Source organism: Heterodontus francisci, chromosome 22 (assembly GCF_036365525.1).
Source record: "Heterodontus francisci isolate sHetFra1 chromosome 22, sHetFra1.hap1, whole genome shotgun sequence".
NCBI lineage: Eukaryota > Metazoa > Chordata > Chondrichthyes > Heterodontiformes > Heterodontidae > Heterodontus > Heterodontus francisci.
Genome location: NC_090392.1, coordinates 52277488 through 52296450, shown reverse-complemented (window position 1 = coordinate 52296450; position 18963 = coordinate 52277488). Strand labels below are relative to the sequence as shown.

At 45.4% G+C, this 18963-nt stretch overlaps 1 protein-coding gene across 5 annotated transcripts in view; it reads left to right on the top strand.

Moving 5' to 3' along the window:
* Window positions 1-18963, top strand: part of robo3 (roundabout, axon guidance receptor, homolog 3 (Drosophila)) — a 514962-nt gene that overhangs the window by 451236 nt on the left and 44763 nt on the right. For 3 of the 5 annotated variants that reach the window (XM_068053853.1, XM_068053848.1, XM_068053851.1), the window contains exons 17-21: window positions 4249-4443; window positions 6522-6545; window positions 9381-9423; window positions 9522-9670; window positions 18393-18671. In XM_068053853.1, the coding sequence (XP_067909954.1) occupies window positions 4249-4443; window positions 6522-6545; window positions 9381-9423; window positions 9522-9670; window positions 18393-18671 (690 nt within the window). The remainder of the gene's footprint in view (window positions 1-4248; window positions 4444-6521; window positions 6546-9380; window positions 9424-9521; window positions 9671-18392; window positions 18672-18963) is intronic. The other 2 variants (XM_068053849.1, XM_068053850.1) reach the window with 2 other exon arrangements.

The following is an 18963-nucleotide window of genomic DNA, read 5'->3' as shown; positions in this document are numbered from 1 at the left end:
TCATTTATATATACTACAAACAGCAAAGGTCCCAGCACTGATCCCTGCGGAACACCACTAGTCACAGCCCTCCATTCAGAAAAGCACCCTTCCACTGTTACCCTCTGTCTTCTATGACTGAGCCAGTTCTGTATCCATCTTGCCAGCTCCCCTCTGATCCCGTGTGACTTCACCTTTTGTACCAGTCTGCCATGAGGGACCTTGTCAAAGGCTTTACTGAAATCCATATAGATAACATCCACTGCCCTTCCTTCATCAATCATCTTCATCACTTCCTCAAAAAACTCAATCAAATTAGTGAGACATGACCTCCCCTTCACAAAACCATGCTGCCTCTTGCTAATAAGTCCATTTGTTTCCAAATGGGAGTAAATCCTGTCCCGAAGAATCCTCTCTAATAATTTCCCTACCACTGATGTAAGGCTCACCGGCCTATAATTTCCTGGATTATCCTTGCTACCCTTCTTAAACAAAGGAACAACATTTGCTATTCTCCAGTCCTCTGGGACCTCACCTGTAGCCAATGAGGATGCAAAGATTTCTGTCAAGGCGGCAGCAATTTCTTCCCTTGCCTCCCTCAGTATTCTGGGGTTGATCCCATCAGGCCCTGGGGACTTATCTACCTTAATGCTTTGCAAGACACCCAACACCTCCTCCTTTTTGATAATGAGATGACTGAGACTATCTGCACTCCCTTCCCTAGGCTCATCATCCACCAAGTCCTTCTCCTTGGTGATTACTGATGCGAAGTACTCATTTACTACCTCGCCCATTTCCTCTGGCTACACACATAGATTCCCTTCCCTGTCCTTGAGTGGGCCAACCCTTTCCCTGGTTACCCTCTTGTTCTTTATATATGTATAAAAAGCCTTGGGATTCTCCTTAATCCTGTTTGCCAATGACTTCTCATAACCCCTTTTAGCCCTCCTGACTCCTTGCTTAAGTTCCTTCCTACTTTCTTTATATTCCTCAAGGGATTCGTCTGTTCCTAGCCTTCCAGATCTTACGAATGCTTCCTTTTTCTTTTTGACGAGGCTCACAATATCCCGCGTTATCCGAGGTTCCGAAACGTGCCAAACTTATCCTTCTTCCTCACAGGAACATGCTGGTCCTGGATTCTGATCAGCTGACGTTTGAAAGACTCCCACATGTCAGATGTTGATTTACCCTCAAACAGCCGCCCCCAATCTAAATTCTTCAGCTCCTGCCTAATATTGTTAGAATTAGCCTTCCCCCAATTTAGCACCTTCACCCGAGGACTACTCTTATCCTTATCCACAAGTACCTTAAAACTTACGGAATTATGGTCACTGTTCCCGAAATGCTCCCCTACTGAAACTTCATAGAATAGAGGGATACGGTCCCCGGAAGTGCAGAAGGTTTTAGTTTAGGCAGGCATCAAGATCGGCGCAGGCTTGGAGGGCTGAATGGCTTGTTCCTGTGCTGTACTGTTCTTTGTTCTTTGTTCTTCCAAAGTAGGGCCTTGGTTTAATCGCACATCTGATCAAATGATACCTCCAACACCATAGCACTCTGTCAGTACTACACTGGAGCATCAGCTTAAACTTGTATTTCAGTCTCTGGAGTGAGACTTGAACCCACTGTCTTCTAACTGAAAGAGGAAAGTACTACCAACTGAGCCACAGCAAATGTGCTTCAGATTAATATTCCCAAACCCACTGAAAGTTAAGGCATGGCACTGTTAAAGTTTTTATTGTTCCCATGAAATATGCATTTGTAAATGCAGGTTTAAACAATTACGTAAAATACTATGCCAATGTAAGTTACATGAAACACAGCTAATATAAACACATCATTAAATCATGGAGTTCTCACGGGAGGCAAAGAAAGCTACATCTATTCTCAATGTAGAAATATTACAGAGGAGGCATGATCCGGGTTTTTACCATATTGGAAGGATTGTGGATGAATGGTAATGCTTGTAAAAAAATTGTCCGGAAAAAGTGGTCAGTTAATCTTAACCTAAAACGGGAGTACAGTCCATTGAATCATTAACTAATTCTGAGAGGTGCTTAAGCAGTTACTGGAGTCACTCAGTGCTCCCTTGCTGTAGTTTTCTAAACTTAGCACTGCTGGCTAGAGGAAGCATGGGAACTGGAATATCTGCTGTGCTACAGCAAAAGACCAGGGCTTGGGTGTTTTGCTCAAGTTACACCAGCCCAGCGGACGATGTGGAAATTTTTTGGGGAGGCACTCTATTGTGTCCCCATTCTGTACTACACTTGGGCATAGAATACAGCCACCCAAATGTAGGTGGGCCTATTATAATTACGCAGATGACTGAATTACAATCACTTCAGAACACAGGAACTGGAAGAGGTCAATCGGCACCTCAAGTCTGTTTTTTTATTAGATAATGGCTGATATGTAGCTCAACTCCCTTCACCTGCCTCTGCTCCGTATTCCTTGATACCCTTAACTAACAAAAATCAATCTATCTCAGTCTTGAAAATTTGAATTGACCCAGCATCCATAGCCTTTTGAGGGAGAGAATTACCAATGTCCACTATCCTTTGTGTGAAAAAGTGCTTCCTGATTTCACTCCTGAATGACGCAGTTCTAATTTTAAGATTGTATCAGCATGTTTTGGATTCCACCACCAGAGGAAATAGTTTCTGTGCGTCTACCCTATTGAATCATTTTATTATCTTAAATACATTGATGAGATCGTCCCTCAACTCAAGTGAATGCAAACCAGGTTTATGCAACTTTTCTTCATAATGAAACCCTTTAAACTCTGTGGATGGTAGTCAGAGGATTTAAATTGATTCAAGTGCTCAGGTCCACTATGAAAAGTTGTTTTGATATTTTTCCCACTTCTTTGGCTGCCCTGGGGGCTGCTGGCAATTCTAGGCCATGCCAGGCCTCACAGGGTGCCACCATCCACCTGAAAAGTCAAAATAACCTGAAACCAGAAAATCTGCAGGGCTCAAGGGCATAATTCCTGCTTCACTTAAGAAGTGCTGAGATTCCATGAGAGAGGAAAATCCCACTCCATTTCATTGCACTGAGTACTTCATGCTAATTAAATTGATTGACAGACAATGGGAGCCATTTATTCCCCTTACCTGTGAGTACTCGATCTCCCTGTGTTGGTAGAGGTGCCGGGAGGTGGTGGCAAACCGATAAAGTTCTAACAGGACTTGACAGGGTAGATGCAGGAAGGATGTTCCCAATGGTGGGGGAGTCCAGAACCAGGGGTCATAGTCGAAGGATACAGGGTAAACCATTCAGGACTGAGATGAGGAGAAATTTCTTCACCCAGAAAGTGGTGAACCTGTAGAATTTGCTACCACAGAAAGCAGTTGAGGCCAAATAATTGTATGTTTTCAAGAAGGAGTTAGATATTGCTCTTGGGTCTAAAGAGATCAAAGGATATGGGGCGAAAGCAGGAACAGGTTACTGAGTTAGATGATCAGCCATGATCATAATGAATGGCGGAGCAGGCTCAAAGGGCTGAACGGCCTACTCCTGCTCCTATTTTCTATGTTTCTATAGTGGTGCTGTCACTAGGCTAGTAGCTCAAAGCCTAGGCTAATGCTTTGGGGAAACACAGGTTCAAATCCCACCACAGCAGCAGGTGAAATTTGCATTGAATTAATAAATCTGAAATTAAAAAAGCTAGTCTAATCATGACCATCTGGTTCACTCATGTACTTTAGGGAAGGAAATCTGCCATCCTTACCTGGTCTGGCTTACATGTGACTCCAGACCCATAGTAAGGTGGGTGACTCTTAACATGCCCTCTGACATGGCCCAGCAAGCCACTCAGTTGAAGGGCAATTTGGGATGGTCAATAAATGCTGGCCACGTCCCACAAAAAACAAGTTTAAAAATATGGTGCTGAATGGAGATCAGGGGCTACTCCAGAAGCTGCCTGGGGAGTATCAGAGGGTTCAATCAGCCTTGGGCCTTTGTTGAAAGTTTTCTGTCCTATGGCTACATTGGGAATGACCTGGGAGCAAGGAATATAGCAAAAGGGAGTATTGGACTGGGCAATTCTTAAACAACAAGAGAAAGACAACATTTCAAGACAGAGGATTTGGTAGAAATTCGTCTCGGGCAAAAATGAAAAACAGGCGTAGTGCGAATTGTCAGGCAACTTGTTATCGCTCATTTTGCATTATTGCCCAAGACGAATTTCTACCCTGATTTTCTTTTTAAATTAAAGCTGCTTTATTTTTGTTCACTTTTGGAGCCTCCTCTAATCTGTTCAACTCTCCCCAGATCCAGCTTCAGACCAGGAACCAGTTCCCGTGGAGAATAATGAAAACGTTAGCCTGGCAGAGCAAATAACGGATGTGGTGAAACAACCGGCCTTCATTGCTGGCATTGGTGGGGCGTGCTGGGTGATTCTGATGGGGTTCAGTGTGTGGCTGTACTGCCGAAGAAAGAAAAGGAAGGAACTCAGTCATTTCACTGGTAAGGAGGAAAGCCATCACACAACAGGAACTTGCATTTATATGACACCTTTAACACAGTAAATTGTCCCAAGGCACTTCACAGGAACGTTAGCAGACAAAATTTGATGCTGATCCACATGAGGAAATATTAGGACAGCTGGTTAATGAGGTAGGTTTTTTGGCAGCATCTTAAAGGAAGAGAGAGAGGTGGAGGTTTAGGAAGGAAATTCCAGAGCTTAGGGCCTTGGCAGTTGAAGGCAGGGCCATCAACAGTGGAGTGATGAAAATCAGGGGATGTGCAAGAGGCTCGAATTGGAGGAGCGCAGGAATCTCGGAACGCTGTAGGACTAGAGGAAGTTACAGATACTGGGAGAAACAAGGCCATGGAGGGATTTTAACACAAAGATAAGAATTGTAAAATTAAGGTTATACCAGACCGGGAGTCAATGTAGGTCAGCACACGAGGAGGGGTACGATCTCCTCCACATCCCAATTACAGGGGATACATGTAATACCCTCACTATATTGCAATATTCCCACCAACCTGCCTCTACCACAGGGAGCAAGTGAGTATCCCTTTAGGCCTCCTTTTACAATGTGGTTCCTCAGCCACTTTCAGTGTCAGCAGACTCTTCATACAGTGTATTGTTTAATCTTGTCTTTTCCTCAGATCTCTCCCTCCTCCTCTGAAGGTGCTGATTCATGATGAGGTACTTCCCGTGAACCCTTTCCTGCCTCAACAAAGTAGTCATTTTGCGTGTGTCAGTCTAAGCGGTGGGGGCAGTCAGTGGCAGGCCTTTCAACTGGGGACGGTGGGAGTGTTGGGGGTGGTTATCCCAGCTCAGCCCAAGTTTCTCCTCAATTGTAGTACCCCCTGCCTCTCTGACTAAAATCTATTAAATAAGCAAAGACCATGAAACAGTCTAATGTGTGTGGCTCAGTACCACACTGAACTGAACAGGTTGCTGCTGTTGGAACTTGCCTAAATGTGTTTTGTAAGTGGGAGAGGATGCTGACCATGATCAGGGTCTCCCAGTGGTGCAGGACAGCCAATCCATTGGCTCTGGTGTCGTAACTTCGCTGGAAGCATGGAGAACATTCCGTTTTACATTTGTAACTTGGATCAGCAGTGCCCTGTGGATACAGAGCAAGACACAGGGTTAACCCAGTTGCTCAGGTCACTCAGTGCCCTGCAGGTACAGAGTCCCAGTGCCACCCACTCTAGTTACTGCAGTTGATGGCAGAAGGATGATGTTGCTTGGGAGTCTTTCTACACACCTCAGCAATATTCATCTAATAATAGTAATGCTTGCACAATATCTGTCTTCCTTCTCCTTTACAGCACTCACTAAACTCATCACCTTCCAGGTAAGTGGACCCGTCCTTAAGATACCGACCGTGGGCTGTTTAGCTGATCTTTGCTACCATATAATTAAAAACTGCAGTGATTTACTCCGAGGCCATGAAATCATGTGGCAGTTCCATGTACTCCATACTTGTGACTGTTAAAATTTAGCCAGACCTTTCTCATGTACTTTTAACAGTGTTATTGCTCCCTCAATCTCAGCGCCATGCTTCAGCCCGGAGAGCAGGCAAGAACTCCTCTAACAGACTGCCTCAGGAGGTACCTGCTAAATTTCCTCTCCTAGTGGGGAAGAAGCTTTCCTCTGTATGTCACCTCTCAGAGCTGAATTAAGGATCTCGAGGTGTGTGGACTCTCAGGCACTGACCCTTACACCAATTATCTGTGTAGCAGTGTGCTGCACAGCTAGGGTTGCCATGCCTTTCTTAAGTTTAAAAAAAATGTATGTCAGCAATTTTATTTTCCCAATTTTAACCTTGCCTTTGTTCAAACAAGATAAATTCAACCTTTTTTCCAAATTGAAATTCTGTGTGTCTTCACTCAATCTATGACACAATAGTTTTATAATGATTAAGACCTTATCCTGTCACTGTAGAGGTCAGAGGTCATATTTGAGGATGACCATGATCCTCCCTCATGAATATGGCCAATTTATAGCACGGGCTAGGCGACACAGGGACCTTTGAAGTGTTGATTCCATCTGCTGACCACCCTCTCTCCTTTTTTCTTTACAGCTTCCTTTGCATACACGCCAGCAGGTATGTTATGCAGCTGTTTTATGTTTCATATTTTGAACCATTGCCTTGTAGTCTAAGGTACAAAGTCTGCAATTGCAAAGGAAATCAATAATACTCCAAAAGTCCTAGCCATTCAATAAGTGCAATGTGCTACCCAGCTTTTACACAACAACATCCAAATGAGTTGTTTTGTTGTAACAAACACAAGATTACCTCAAAGGCAGAGGTTCAGTGCACTCCCATTAAAAGAGTTGCAAACTAATTCCTGGTTGTCTTTTTAAATTAAATGATTTATCTAGAATGGTAGCCCTCAGTCAGATCAATTTTATTCAGTATATTGTAAACCCTTGTGATGCTGCATTAAGTATACGCTGGGAGAGCTGAGCTGTTTGGAAACCTGATGACAAAATGGCTGCCTGTCAACCTTGAGGAGAGAGCTAGTCAATAAAATGGATTTTCTTTTCAAAGAATTGCTGTAAGCGAAAAAAGAAACTGAAATAAATTAACATGGATCAATCAGGCTCGGTCTAGACACCAAAAGAACGGAAATGTAGTGATTTCATTACATAAGTTAACTCTTCTAAAAGACCGGGGAGTTCAAAAAATGGGCCACATCCAACTCACAAGCCCTGACAATTTGGACTTCAAGCACATGCTTCCATTCAGTTATAAATACTGAATACACTAAAGAAAATAAATACAAATTATGCTACAATATGGAAAAAGCAGATATGTGATGTCCCACCACAAGTCCCATGCCACCAGCTTTTTGGGGTGTCCTTTCATGTTGATAGCCCATGGGTGCACTTTGAGAAAGCTGAGGTGAGAGGGCATACTAATGCCCAGCCTGTACCTACTACAGGGGGCAGTTCTAGAAACCCTTAGAGATCCTGCAGCAGCATTATGGGGGATGTGGACCTGAAGTTGCAGATCTGCACCCACCTCCCTCTGTGCTACGCCTGAGAATTAAGCATTCCCCAGATTCCGAAGAGGAAAATCTCTCATAATGGGCTGAATTTAGTCAAGCTGGCGGGGGTGGGGGTGGGGGGGTGGTGCGGGGGGCATGGTGGTGGGGATCTCAATGCCAGGCTAAATAGGCGAGGGGATCCCCACCTCAGCCCTTTGGAGCATCCCCTGGCGCAATGCAAAGGAGTTTGGCCACTTAACTACCCCGCGCCGGGGAACTCCGTCCCTTTAAGTATGGGGATCCCGCCTCCCAAAACTGCCGCCAATCAAAGGTCTAGCAGCTCAGTCATATCAGCAGCGCCATTGGGAGCAGTGGCCACTGTCGGTGCTACACCAGACCTGGGACCAGGCCCTGGAGCCCTGAACCCTAGATAAGATGGGCAGGGTTGCCGTGGCCAGTTAGCAGGCCCCGGCTGGGTGGGGGGGGGGGTGCGGGTAGTGTTCAGAGGGATAGCTTTGGCCACCATGGGCCCTCCGTGGGCCATAGATTGCCCAAGAAGGAGACTTCCCCCCACCCCCCCCACACAAGCAAGGCTGCCTCGTGCTTCTGGGCAACCTCCCCACGTGGCAGAGAGCCCCCGCTCCGACCACCCTGCGGCTGTTTTAATTCCAGCAACAGGGGGAAAAGGTCCTTAAGTGGCCAGTGATTGACTATAAGGGCTTTAATTGGCCTCTCGGCAGGCCTTTCCCACCCACAACTTCATTGCAGTGGAAAGCAATGTGCCTTCTGCCTCCGTCGTGATTCTATGGGCCCCCGCCCTTTCAGCCCATCTCCCAGGGGGCAATTAAATTCTTCCCAATAATTGCAGACACAAAATGGAATGGTTTTCCGAGGTTATTGTTTAACCATGTGCTCCATTTGGGGAGCTACACCCGGCAAAACACATGCTAGCAAATTTTGTGCTCAATTTTCCCACCAAAATGGTCGTCAAGCAATCTGTGGCATGCTGCCAAATACCTGACATGCAGTTACATAAAGTCAGAATCTGTGGCCCCTTTGACTTCACTTTCCAATTTAGAAATGCCCAGTTTGCCCAAAAGCTGAACTGGACCTGTTACAACCCTTTAGTGCCAGGCAGGAGGCACTTAAAAAAATTGCTTTACCATTACAATGTTTTACAGACCCCTCCTCCATGAAATATGGAATATAGACTTGCATTTATATAGCCACTTTCACAACCTCAGGATGTCCTAAAGTGGTTTACAAACAATGAAGTACTTTTGAAGTACAGTCACTGTTGTAATGTAAGAAACATGGCAGTCAGTTTGCACACAGCAAGGTCCCACAAAAAGCAATGTGATAATGACTGTCTTAGTGATGTTGGTTGAAGGATAAATATTGGGCAGGACACCCAGGAGCACTCTCCTGTTCTTAATTGAATATTGCCATGGGATCTTTTATGTCAACCTGAAAGGGAAAAGGGGGCCTAGGTTTAACATCTTGTCTGAAAAGCACTCCCTCAGTACTGCACTGGAAAGTCAGCCTAGATTTTGTGCTCAAGTTTCTAATGTGGGTCTTGAACCCACGACGTTGTGCTCCAGAAGCAAATGTGCTTCCATTCATCGTTCTTATGAATTAGTTTAAGTTTTGGTGCGCCATGAGATAATACAGACTGCAAACTTCCCTTGAATACTCTTGGAAGTCGGAAAGAAAATTCCCAGAGTTTTTCATGAATTGGCCACAGGTTTTCCTTTCTCTTTTTACCTCTCACAGAAACCACTCCTATTAGGGGGTGGGAGGTCTGTGTGGAGGGTTGCATTCTGCACTAGAATGGGGGCAAACTTGATGTACTTTATGGTCTCTTTTCCACTCTGTTTGTCATATGTCTTCATTATGGTTTGAGGATGCAGTTTGTTCAAAAGGTTTAATTGATATTTGCTTTCATGCAGTAGCTTTCCCACACGCAGAGGCCTCAGGCATCACGAGCAACAGGTAAGTTACAATCAGCTCATTTAAACACATCTACGTACTGTAGCTTTTAATGTGGTGACACAAAGCTGTGGTATTCACCTCCTGACATCTCCTCCCAGGCCAGGAATCCTGAATGCAAACGTCACCAACTACCCCTGGCTGGCAGACTCGTGGCCGGCCTCCAACCTGATGCGGAACGGGAATGGAAAGGAAACCGCTGCCAGCTCCTGCATGGCAAAGCATGATGCTACGGAGCGGTTCTACAATGGTGAGTGAGGCAGTGGGTTTGTAGAGTGCCCACGAGGACAGATGAGGCATCTGTCATCACCCGGCTGTTTGCATGTGATAGGTTTAGAGATACAGCACTGAAACAGGCCCTTCAGCCCACCGAGTCTGTGCCGACCATCAACCACCCATTTATACTAATCCTACACTAATCCCATATTCCTACCACATCCCCACCTGTTCCTATATTTCCCTACCACCTACCTATACTAGGGGCAATTTATAACAGCCAATTTACCTATCAACCTGCAAGTCTTTTGGCATGTGGGAGGAAACCGGAGCACCCGGAGGAAACGCAGACACAGGGAGAACTTGCAAACTCCACACAGGCAGTACCCAGAATTGAACCCGGGTTGCTGGAGCTGTGAGGCTGCGGTGCTAACCACTGCGCCACTGGTGTTGAATGCGATATCTGGCAGGCACTATCCAGTGCTTTGGTGCTGTATGAGCGATCCCACATGGAAAGTGGGAGAAGCCACATTCACAGGGACCGCCGGCCGCGACGTCAATGTCAGCTTTTTGAATTTCCGAGCCATGTTCTCTACGGGTGCAGCTCCCCGCTGGGAGTGCAGCATCATGGATGTAAGGACATGAGTGAACTTTACAGCTTTATGGTAACTTTCACTGATACCAGTATTTTATTTCCAGATTTTTTGAACTGAATTCCAATTCTCAAATTACTGCAGTGGGATTTGAACTCACGTTTTACAAGGTGTCTAGATTACTATCCTGGTAAAATGATCACTGCGTCACCATACCCAAACATATATTGTACTGCAATCCCATTCATGCTGAGTTCCTATTATTGAGTGTGATGCAATGGGGAGATGCCAAGCAGAGGCCATGGACCAGATATTTACAGGGAGTTGGGAAGGGTGCAGGAGAGCATATCAGCGTTGTAGTGTTTGATGGTTCAGGGTTTGATTATATCAGTCTGTCCACTATCTGTGTTCACTGTGTTTGATTGCTTAAGCCTCTGGGTGGAGCTGCAGTGATACAATCAAAGCCTGAACCATCAAACACTACAAGCGTGGGAAAAACCATCAACGCCAGGTGACGAGGAGGCACTTACCTTCTGGAGCCAGCAGCTCCTGTTTCCATTTCGCTGCCAGTTTTCTCGAGTCCTGGAAATCCGGCTGGCAACTATTAAATTTAAATCAGGCTCCCAATTGCACTGTGAGAACCCAATTTAAATCGGCAAATGAAGTGTCCCACCTCCTGATGGCGGGTTGGGGACATGTTCCCCAATTTAAAATGTTATGCTACCCCAAGGATTCTCTCCTGCCCATATTGAGGCCGATGTTTCTTTCTCGAGGAGAGAGATGAAATGGAAATTTGCGTCCGCCCCTCCATATTGTATGTCAATATGTTTGTTGTATTATTTGGGGCCCAGAATAAGTTAGCAACAGATCCTGTGGATGACCCAGGGACCTGTAGCATGAAAAACCTGCATTTATATAATGTCATTATTACCTCTTTGAGACTCCTTAAAGTGCTTCATGTATGACGAATTAGATTAGTGTGCAGTTACAGTTGTTATGCGAGTAAACACAACTGGCATTTTGCACATAGGAACCTTCTACAGTTAGTGAGGTGGGTGACCAGTGAACTTATCTCTTTGGCTGAGGGAACAATGCTGTCCAGAATATGCATGAACTGCCCAATGTTTTTCAAACAATTCCATGAGCTTTTTAACGTGCTACAGGAAGTGCTAGAATGGGCAGAGGTTGGATGGATCTTGATTAATGTCTCATGCACTTCCAACAATGCAGCATTCCCTTATTACTGCACAGTATGTTAAGTTAAACTTATGTAGAACCTTGATTAGCCCACACTTGGAGTCCTGTGCACAATTGGAGTTCAATCAGGGCAAATGCGAGGCGATGCATTTTGGAAGATCCAATTCAAGAGTGAACTATACAGTAAATGGAAAAGTCCTGGGGAAAATTGATGTACAGAGAGATTTGGGTGTTCAGGTCCATTGTTCCCTGAAGGTGGCAACGCAGGTCAATAGAGTGGTCAAGAAGGCATACGGCATGCTTTCCTTCATCGGACGGGGTATTGAGTACAAGAGTTGGCAGGTCATGTTACAGTTGTATAGGACTTTGGTTCGGCCACATTTGGAATACTGCGTGCAGTTCTGGTTGCCACATTACCAAAAGGATGTAGATGCTTTGGAGAGGGTGTAGAGGAGGTTCACCAGGATGTTGCCTGGTATGGAGGGCGCTAGCTATGAAGAGAGGTTGAGTAGATTAGGATTAGAATTCATTAGAAAGACGGAGGTTGAGGGGGGACCTGATTGAGGTGTACAAAATCATGAGAGGTATAGACAGGCTGGATAGCAAGAAGCTTTTTCCCAGAGTGAGGGATTCAAATACTAGGGGTCACGAGTTGAAAGTGAGAGGGGAAAAGTTTAGGGGGGATATGCGTGGAAAGTTCTTTATGCAGAGGGTGGTGGGTGCCTGGAATGCATTGCCAGCGGAGGTGGTAGACGCGGGCACGATGGCGTCTTTTAAGATGTATCTAGACAGATACATGAATGGGCAGGAAGCAAGGAGATACAGACCCTCAGAAAATAGGCGACATCTTTGGATAGAGGATCTGGATCGGCGCAGGCTTGGAGGGCCGAAGGGCCTGTTCCTGTGCTGTAATTTTCTTTGTTCTTTTCTTTGTTCACAGTTCTGCTCTCCATATTATATAAAGAATAGAAAGGCACCGGAGAAGGTGCAAAAAAGATTTACAAGGATGAGACCAGAACTAAGGTTATACCGACCAGGAAAGATTGAACAGAGTGTGACTCTTTTCTCTAGAAAAGAGAAGACACGGGATGAACTGACAGAGTCCGTTAATACTATTAAATTGTTTGATAGGGTAGACATAGAGAAAATTTTTTCATTTATGGGGAGTCCAATACTGAGGGCCGTAAATATCAGATTATAACCAATAAATCCAATAGAGAATTCAGCAGGAGCTTCATCACTCAGATTTCTGTCCCTGCCACAGCACTGAAACAAGCCTTATCAAATCCAAAAATAATATGCAGTGTGACTTTGATTGTGGTCAACTATCCGTCCTTACCCTTCTCAACTTGTCTGCACAGTATCCTCCTCCAACGCCTCTCCTCCATCGTCCAGCAGGTGGCCTGGTTCCATTCTTATTTATCCAGTAGTATCCAGAGAATCGCCTACAATGTCTTCTCTTCCCAGTCCCACACCGTTACCTCCAGAGTCACCCAAGGATCTATCCTTAGTCCCTAACTATTTCCTGGAACTCCCTTCCTAACAGCACTGTGGGTGTACCTACCCCACATGGACTGCAGTGGTTCAAGAACCTTCTCAAGGGCAATTAGGGATGCGTAATAAATGCTGGCCTAGCCAGCGATGCCCACATGGAAACTAGAATTAGAATTAGAACATTACAGCGCAGTACAGGCCCTTCGGCCCTCGATGTTGCGCCGACCTGTGAAACCATCTGACCTACACTATTCCATTTTCATCCATATGTCTATCCAATGACCACTTAAATGCCCTTAAAGTTGGCGAGTCTACTACTGTTGCAGGCAGGGCGTTCCACGCCCCTACTACTCTCTGAGTAAAGAAACTACCTCTGACATCTGTCCTATATCTATCACCCCTCAACTTAAAGCTATGTCCCCTCGTGTTTGCCATCACCATCCGAGGAAAAAGACTCTCACTATCCACCCTATCCAACCCTCTGATTATCTGATATGTCTCTATTAAGTCACCTCTCCTCCTCCTTCTCTCCAACGAAAACAACCTCAAGTCCCTCAGCCTTTCCTCGTAAGACCTTCCCTCCATACCAGGCAACATTCTAGTAAATCTCCTCTGCACCCTTTCCATAGCTTCCACATCCTTCCTATAATGCGGTGACCAGAACTGCACGCAATACTCCAGGTGCGGTCTCACCAGAGTTTTGTACAGCTGCAGCATGACCTCGTGGCTCCGAAACTCGATCCCCCTACTAATAAAAGCTAACACACCATATGCCTTCTTAACAGCCCTATTAACCTGGGTAGCAACCTTCAGGGATTTATGCACCTGGACACCAAGATATCTCTGTTCATCTACACTATCAAGAATCTTCCCATTAGCCCAGTACTCTGCATTCCTGTTACTCCTTCCAAAGTGAATCACCTCGCACTTTTCCGCATTAAACTCCATTTGCCATCTCTCAGCCCAGCTCTGCAGCCTATCTATGTCCCTCTGTACCCTACAACATCCTTCGGCACTATCCACAACTCCATCGACCTTAGTGTCATCCGCAAATTTACTAACCGACCCTTCTACACCCTCTTCCAGGTCATTTATAAAAATGACAAACAGCAGTGGCCCCAAAACAGATCCTTGCGGTACACCACTAGTAACTAAACTCCAGGATGAACATTTGCCATCAACCACCACCCTCTGTCTTCTTTCAGCTAGCCAATTTCTGATCCAAAGCTCTAAATCACCTTCAACCCCATACTTCCGTATTTTCTGCAATAGCCTACCGTGGGGAACCTTATCAAACGCCTTACTGAAATCCATATACACCACATCCGCTGCTTTACCCTCATCCACCTGTTTGGTCACCCTCTCGAAAAACTCAATAAGGTTTGTGAGGCACGACCTACCCGTCACAAAACCGTGCTGACTATCGCTAATGAACTTATTCTTTTCAAGATGATTATAAATCCTGTCTCTTATAACCTTTTCCAACATTTTACCCACAACCGAAGTAAGGCTCACAGGTCTATAATTACCAGGGCTGTCTCTACTCCCCTTCTTGAACAAGGGGACAACATTTGCTATCCTCCAGTCTTCCGGCACTATTCCTGTCGACAATGACGACATAAAGATCAAGGACAAAGGCTCTGCAATCTCCTCCCTGGCTTCCCAGAGAATCCTAGGATAAATCCCATCTGGCCCAGGGGACTTATCTATTTTCACACTTTCCAAAATTGATAACACCTCCTCCTTGTGAACCTCAATCCCATCTAGCCTAGTAGCCTGAATTTCAGTATTCTCCTCGACAACATTTTCTTTCTCTACTGTAAATACTGACGCAAAATATTCATTTAACACTTCCCCTATCTCCTCTGATTCCACACACAACTTCCCACTACTATCCTTGATTGGCCCTAATCTAACTCTAGTCATTCTTTTATTCCTGATATACCTATAGAAAGCCTTAGGGTTTTCCCTGATCCTATCCGCCAGTGACTTCTCGTGTCCTCTCCTTGCTCTTCTTAGCTCTCCCTTTAGATCCTTCCTGGCTAGCTTGTAACTCTCAAGCGCCCTAACTGAGCCTTCACGTCTCATCCTAACATAAGCCTTCTTCTTCCTCTTGACAAGCGCTTCAACTTCTTTAGTAAACCACGGCTCCCTCGCTCGACAACTTCCTCCCTGCCTCACAGGTACATACTTATCAAGGACACGCAGTAGCTGCTCCTTGAATAAGCTCCACATTTTGATTGTTCCCATCCCCTGCAGTTTCCTTCCCTATCCTACGCATCCTAAATCTTGCCTAATCGCATCATAATTTCCTTTCCCCCAGCTATAATTTTTGCCCTGCGGTATATACCTGTCCCTGCCCATCGCTAAGGTAAACCTAACCGAATTGTCATCCCATGAATGAATAAAAAAAATTTACATGCTGTGCTTCAGCGACATCATCTGAAAACATAATGTCAGGTTTCACATGTACATTGACAACAACCAGTTTTGCCTCACCAACTCTCTTGGCCCGTCCACTATCTCAGATTTGTCATGCTGCTTTATGAAATCGAGTACTGGATGAGCAGAAATGTCCTCTAACTAGATATTGGGAAGACCAAAGCCATTACTTTCAGTCCCCACCAGGAATTCTGTTCCCTGGCAACTGTCTGAGACTCACCCAGACTGATCACAATCTTGACTTCTTATTTGGCCCTGAGATAAGCTTCGAAACACATATATCTGCTCCATCCCCAAGATCACTTACTTCCACCTCCATAACATCGCCAGTCTCTGCCTCTGCCTCAGCTCATCAACTACTGAAGCCCTTATTTATGCTTTTGTCACCTCTAGGCTAGACTATTCCAATGCTGGCTTGGCTGGCCTCCCATTTCCCATCCTCCACAATGTTGAGCTCATTCAAAATTCTGCTGCCCGTATCCTAACTTATACCAAGTCCCATTTACCCATCACCTCTCTGCTCATTGAACTACATTGACTCCCAGTCTGGTAATGCCTCGATTTTAAAATTATTATCCTTGTTTTCAAATCCCTCCATGGCCTCTCCTCCTCCCTATCTCTATAACCTCCTCCAACCCTAAAAGCCTCCAAGATGTCTGCACTCCTCCAATTCTGGCCAGTTGCACATCCCTGATCTTCATCGCTCCACCAATGGTGACCATGCCAACAGCCGTGTAAGCTCTGGAATTTGCAGCTCTCTACTTCTCCCTCCTCCTTTAAGATGCTTCTTAAATCTACTTCCTTAAACACCTGTCCTAATGTCTTATGTCACTCGTGTCAATTTTTGTTTGATAATGCTCCTGTGAAGCACCTTGTGATATTTTCCTACACTAAGTATATAAATTCAAGTTGGTGTTGAGAGAGGTGAGAATGTGGAACTTGCTACCACATGGAGTGGTTGAGGGGAATAGCATAGTTGCATGTAAGGGAGAACTGGATAAACACATGATGGAGGAAGGAATAGAAGGTTATGCTGATAGGGTTAGATGAAGAGGGGTTGGAGGAGGCTCATGTTGAGCATAAACACCAGCATTTAGTTTAGTTTAGTTTAGAGATACAGCACTGAAACAGGCCCTTCGGCCCACCGAGTCTGTGCCGACCATCAACCACCCATTTACCTGTTGAACTGGACGGCCTGTTTCTGTGCTGTACATTCTATGTAATTCTATGTATCCTGTTATTTTATGTGCTCCTGCCCTAAAGTAGACCGATGATAAATAATATAGTGATGAATGTGATAAAAATACGCTCATCTATCACAGCCCAAACAGCCACAAATTGTGAGATTGACAGTGCATAAGGGTATGAGACCCTTGAAGGATTAAGACTAAAACCAATCAAATATAATCAGTTGCTGAAAGTCTTTTCCTCCCAATTTTCTGCCCTGTTCTCCTGAAAGCACTGACCAAGGTTAGGGTATGGATCCAGTAGTACTAGGTGCCCTTTGGTACCCCATCCAGGTCATCATTCTTCATGCCTGAGACTGGATTGTCAGTGTCATTTGACCATGTGGGGGACAATGGACCTCAATCCCACTGCATATGGGAGCATTTCAACGAGATCAATGGAGAGAAACCAGGAGTCGGAACTGTGATGGACTTTAAGCCCCACCAACCCTGGCGCAGTGGTTAGCACCGCAGCCTCACAGCTCCAGGGACCCGGGTTCGATTCTGGGTACTGCCTGTGTAGAGTTTGCAAGTTCTCCCTGTGTCTGCGTGGGTTTTCTCCGGGTGCTCCGGTTTCCTCCCACAAGCCAAAAGACTTGCAGGTTGATAGGTAAATTGTCCATTATAAATTGTCACCAGTATAGGTAGGTGGTAGGGAAATATAGGGACAGGTGGGGATGTTTGTTGGGAATATGGGATTAGTGTAGGATTAGTATAAATGGGTGGTTGATGTTCGGCACAGACTCGGTGGGCCGAAGGGCCTGTTTCAGTGCTGTATCTCTAATCTAATCTAATCTAATCTAATCTAACCCAGAGTGTTGAGACCAATTATAGCCCCTTTTACTGTCCCCCACTCCACCATGGGACGATCATGCTATGTATGGTCTCATGCCGTATCAGATGTGCACTTGCCAATTGTGTCATTGGCAGAGATCTTGGTGAAAGATTTACTGGTCTTCGCGGCAGATTGGTGCAGGTTTATCGGATCTTCTGTAAGTTACGCTGTTCTTCATAAGTACATTTTTATTTCACTTGCCTCCTGTTCAGACTCACCTGCAACACGCTTTTCCCTGGTGTGTGAATGCTGTAGCCCAGTGTAACTTGCTCCCTGATTTTCTTACAACCTACCCAACTTCCAGCACTCTGGAGATGGCCTTAGACTCCATTCACTGTCTAACACTGACAGATTGCCATGGACAATAGCGTCAATTTGTTCCAGGTGATGGCAGGGGGGTTTGGCATGGGTAAGCAGGCTTGATGTTAGATCTTACGGTGAGGTTTCATTTAAATAAATCCTCCTGGACCAGAACTCGTGGCCAGATTCATTAGCTGGCCAGCAGGCAGGAGGTGGGATTTCCCAATTCAAGATATTAACCCCCTTGTCTGACCCTTTCCTGACTATCAAGGTGGTGGAAAGGGTTTGCAGTTAAAGCTGAGGCCACAATGTGTGGGGAATGCCAGACATTAACCTGCATCAACACTGCATGATACATGTCCTTTAATTTTCCCATGTATCAGCAAGTTCCCAGCATTAGACCAAGCATAGGCCTGGAGCTTTCCACAAATAACTCTTGAAGGCCCCACCCCAAGACATCAGCCTTGCATGATAATAACCTGACGGACCGACCTCCGCTGATCTGGTGGGTCCCAATAGTCTCAAACAGTTTTGGGTCATCCACAGTAAGAAAAGCTGAGTGAATTATTAATGAAAACTTTCTGCTCTGTTAACCCTGTGCTTCCTATGGGCTTTATTGACAAACATCATTGCATTTGAATGTTTTATCTCCTGCGTACCTCGATGCAGACGCTGGCATTTCCAACTACATTGCTCAGACGGAGAAATTTGGAACGATGGTATCAGATGGGCCCATCTACAGCACCATTGATTCTGCCAGCGATGAGATGCACACATTCAATGGGGCCTTCCCGTCTCATCAGACTACGTTGTACGCCAGTACGCCTGTGGTGCCGCTCGGGGTCCAGAACCAATACACAGCGGACCCTGTCAACGGGCACTGGGGCCTCCAGCCTGGACCCTCCAATGCACAGTACTCACAGCCTGAGCGTGGCAGGCAAGAAGCTGGTAAGATATTTGAAAACTGGCATCATTTTATCAATCTAATTTTTAACCATAATAAAAACATGTTGGAAACAGGCAGCAGATCCGTCAGCATCTGAAAGAGAAAAGACATTAATGTTTTGGTTAAAGAACCTGGGATTTTCTGCTGCTGCCCTGGGTCAGCCCATGATTTGCTACCAGTTCATTTTAATGGACAGGAAAATCAGGGCCCAGCAAGTGCTGAAGCAGACTGTCCTCTTCAGGATGTTTTGCAAATTATTTTCTCTCGCACCATTCTCTTCCCCCTTGTGTCTTC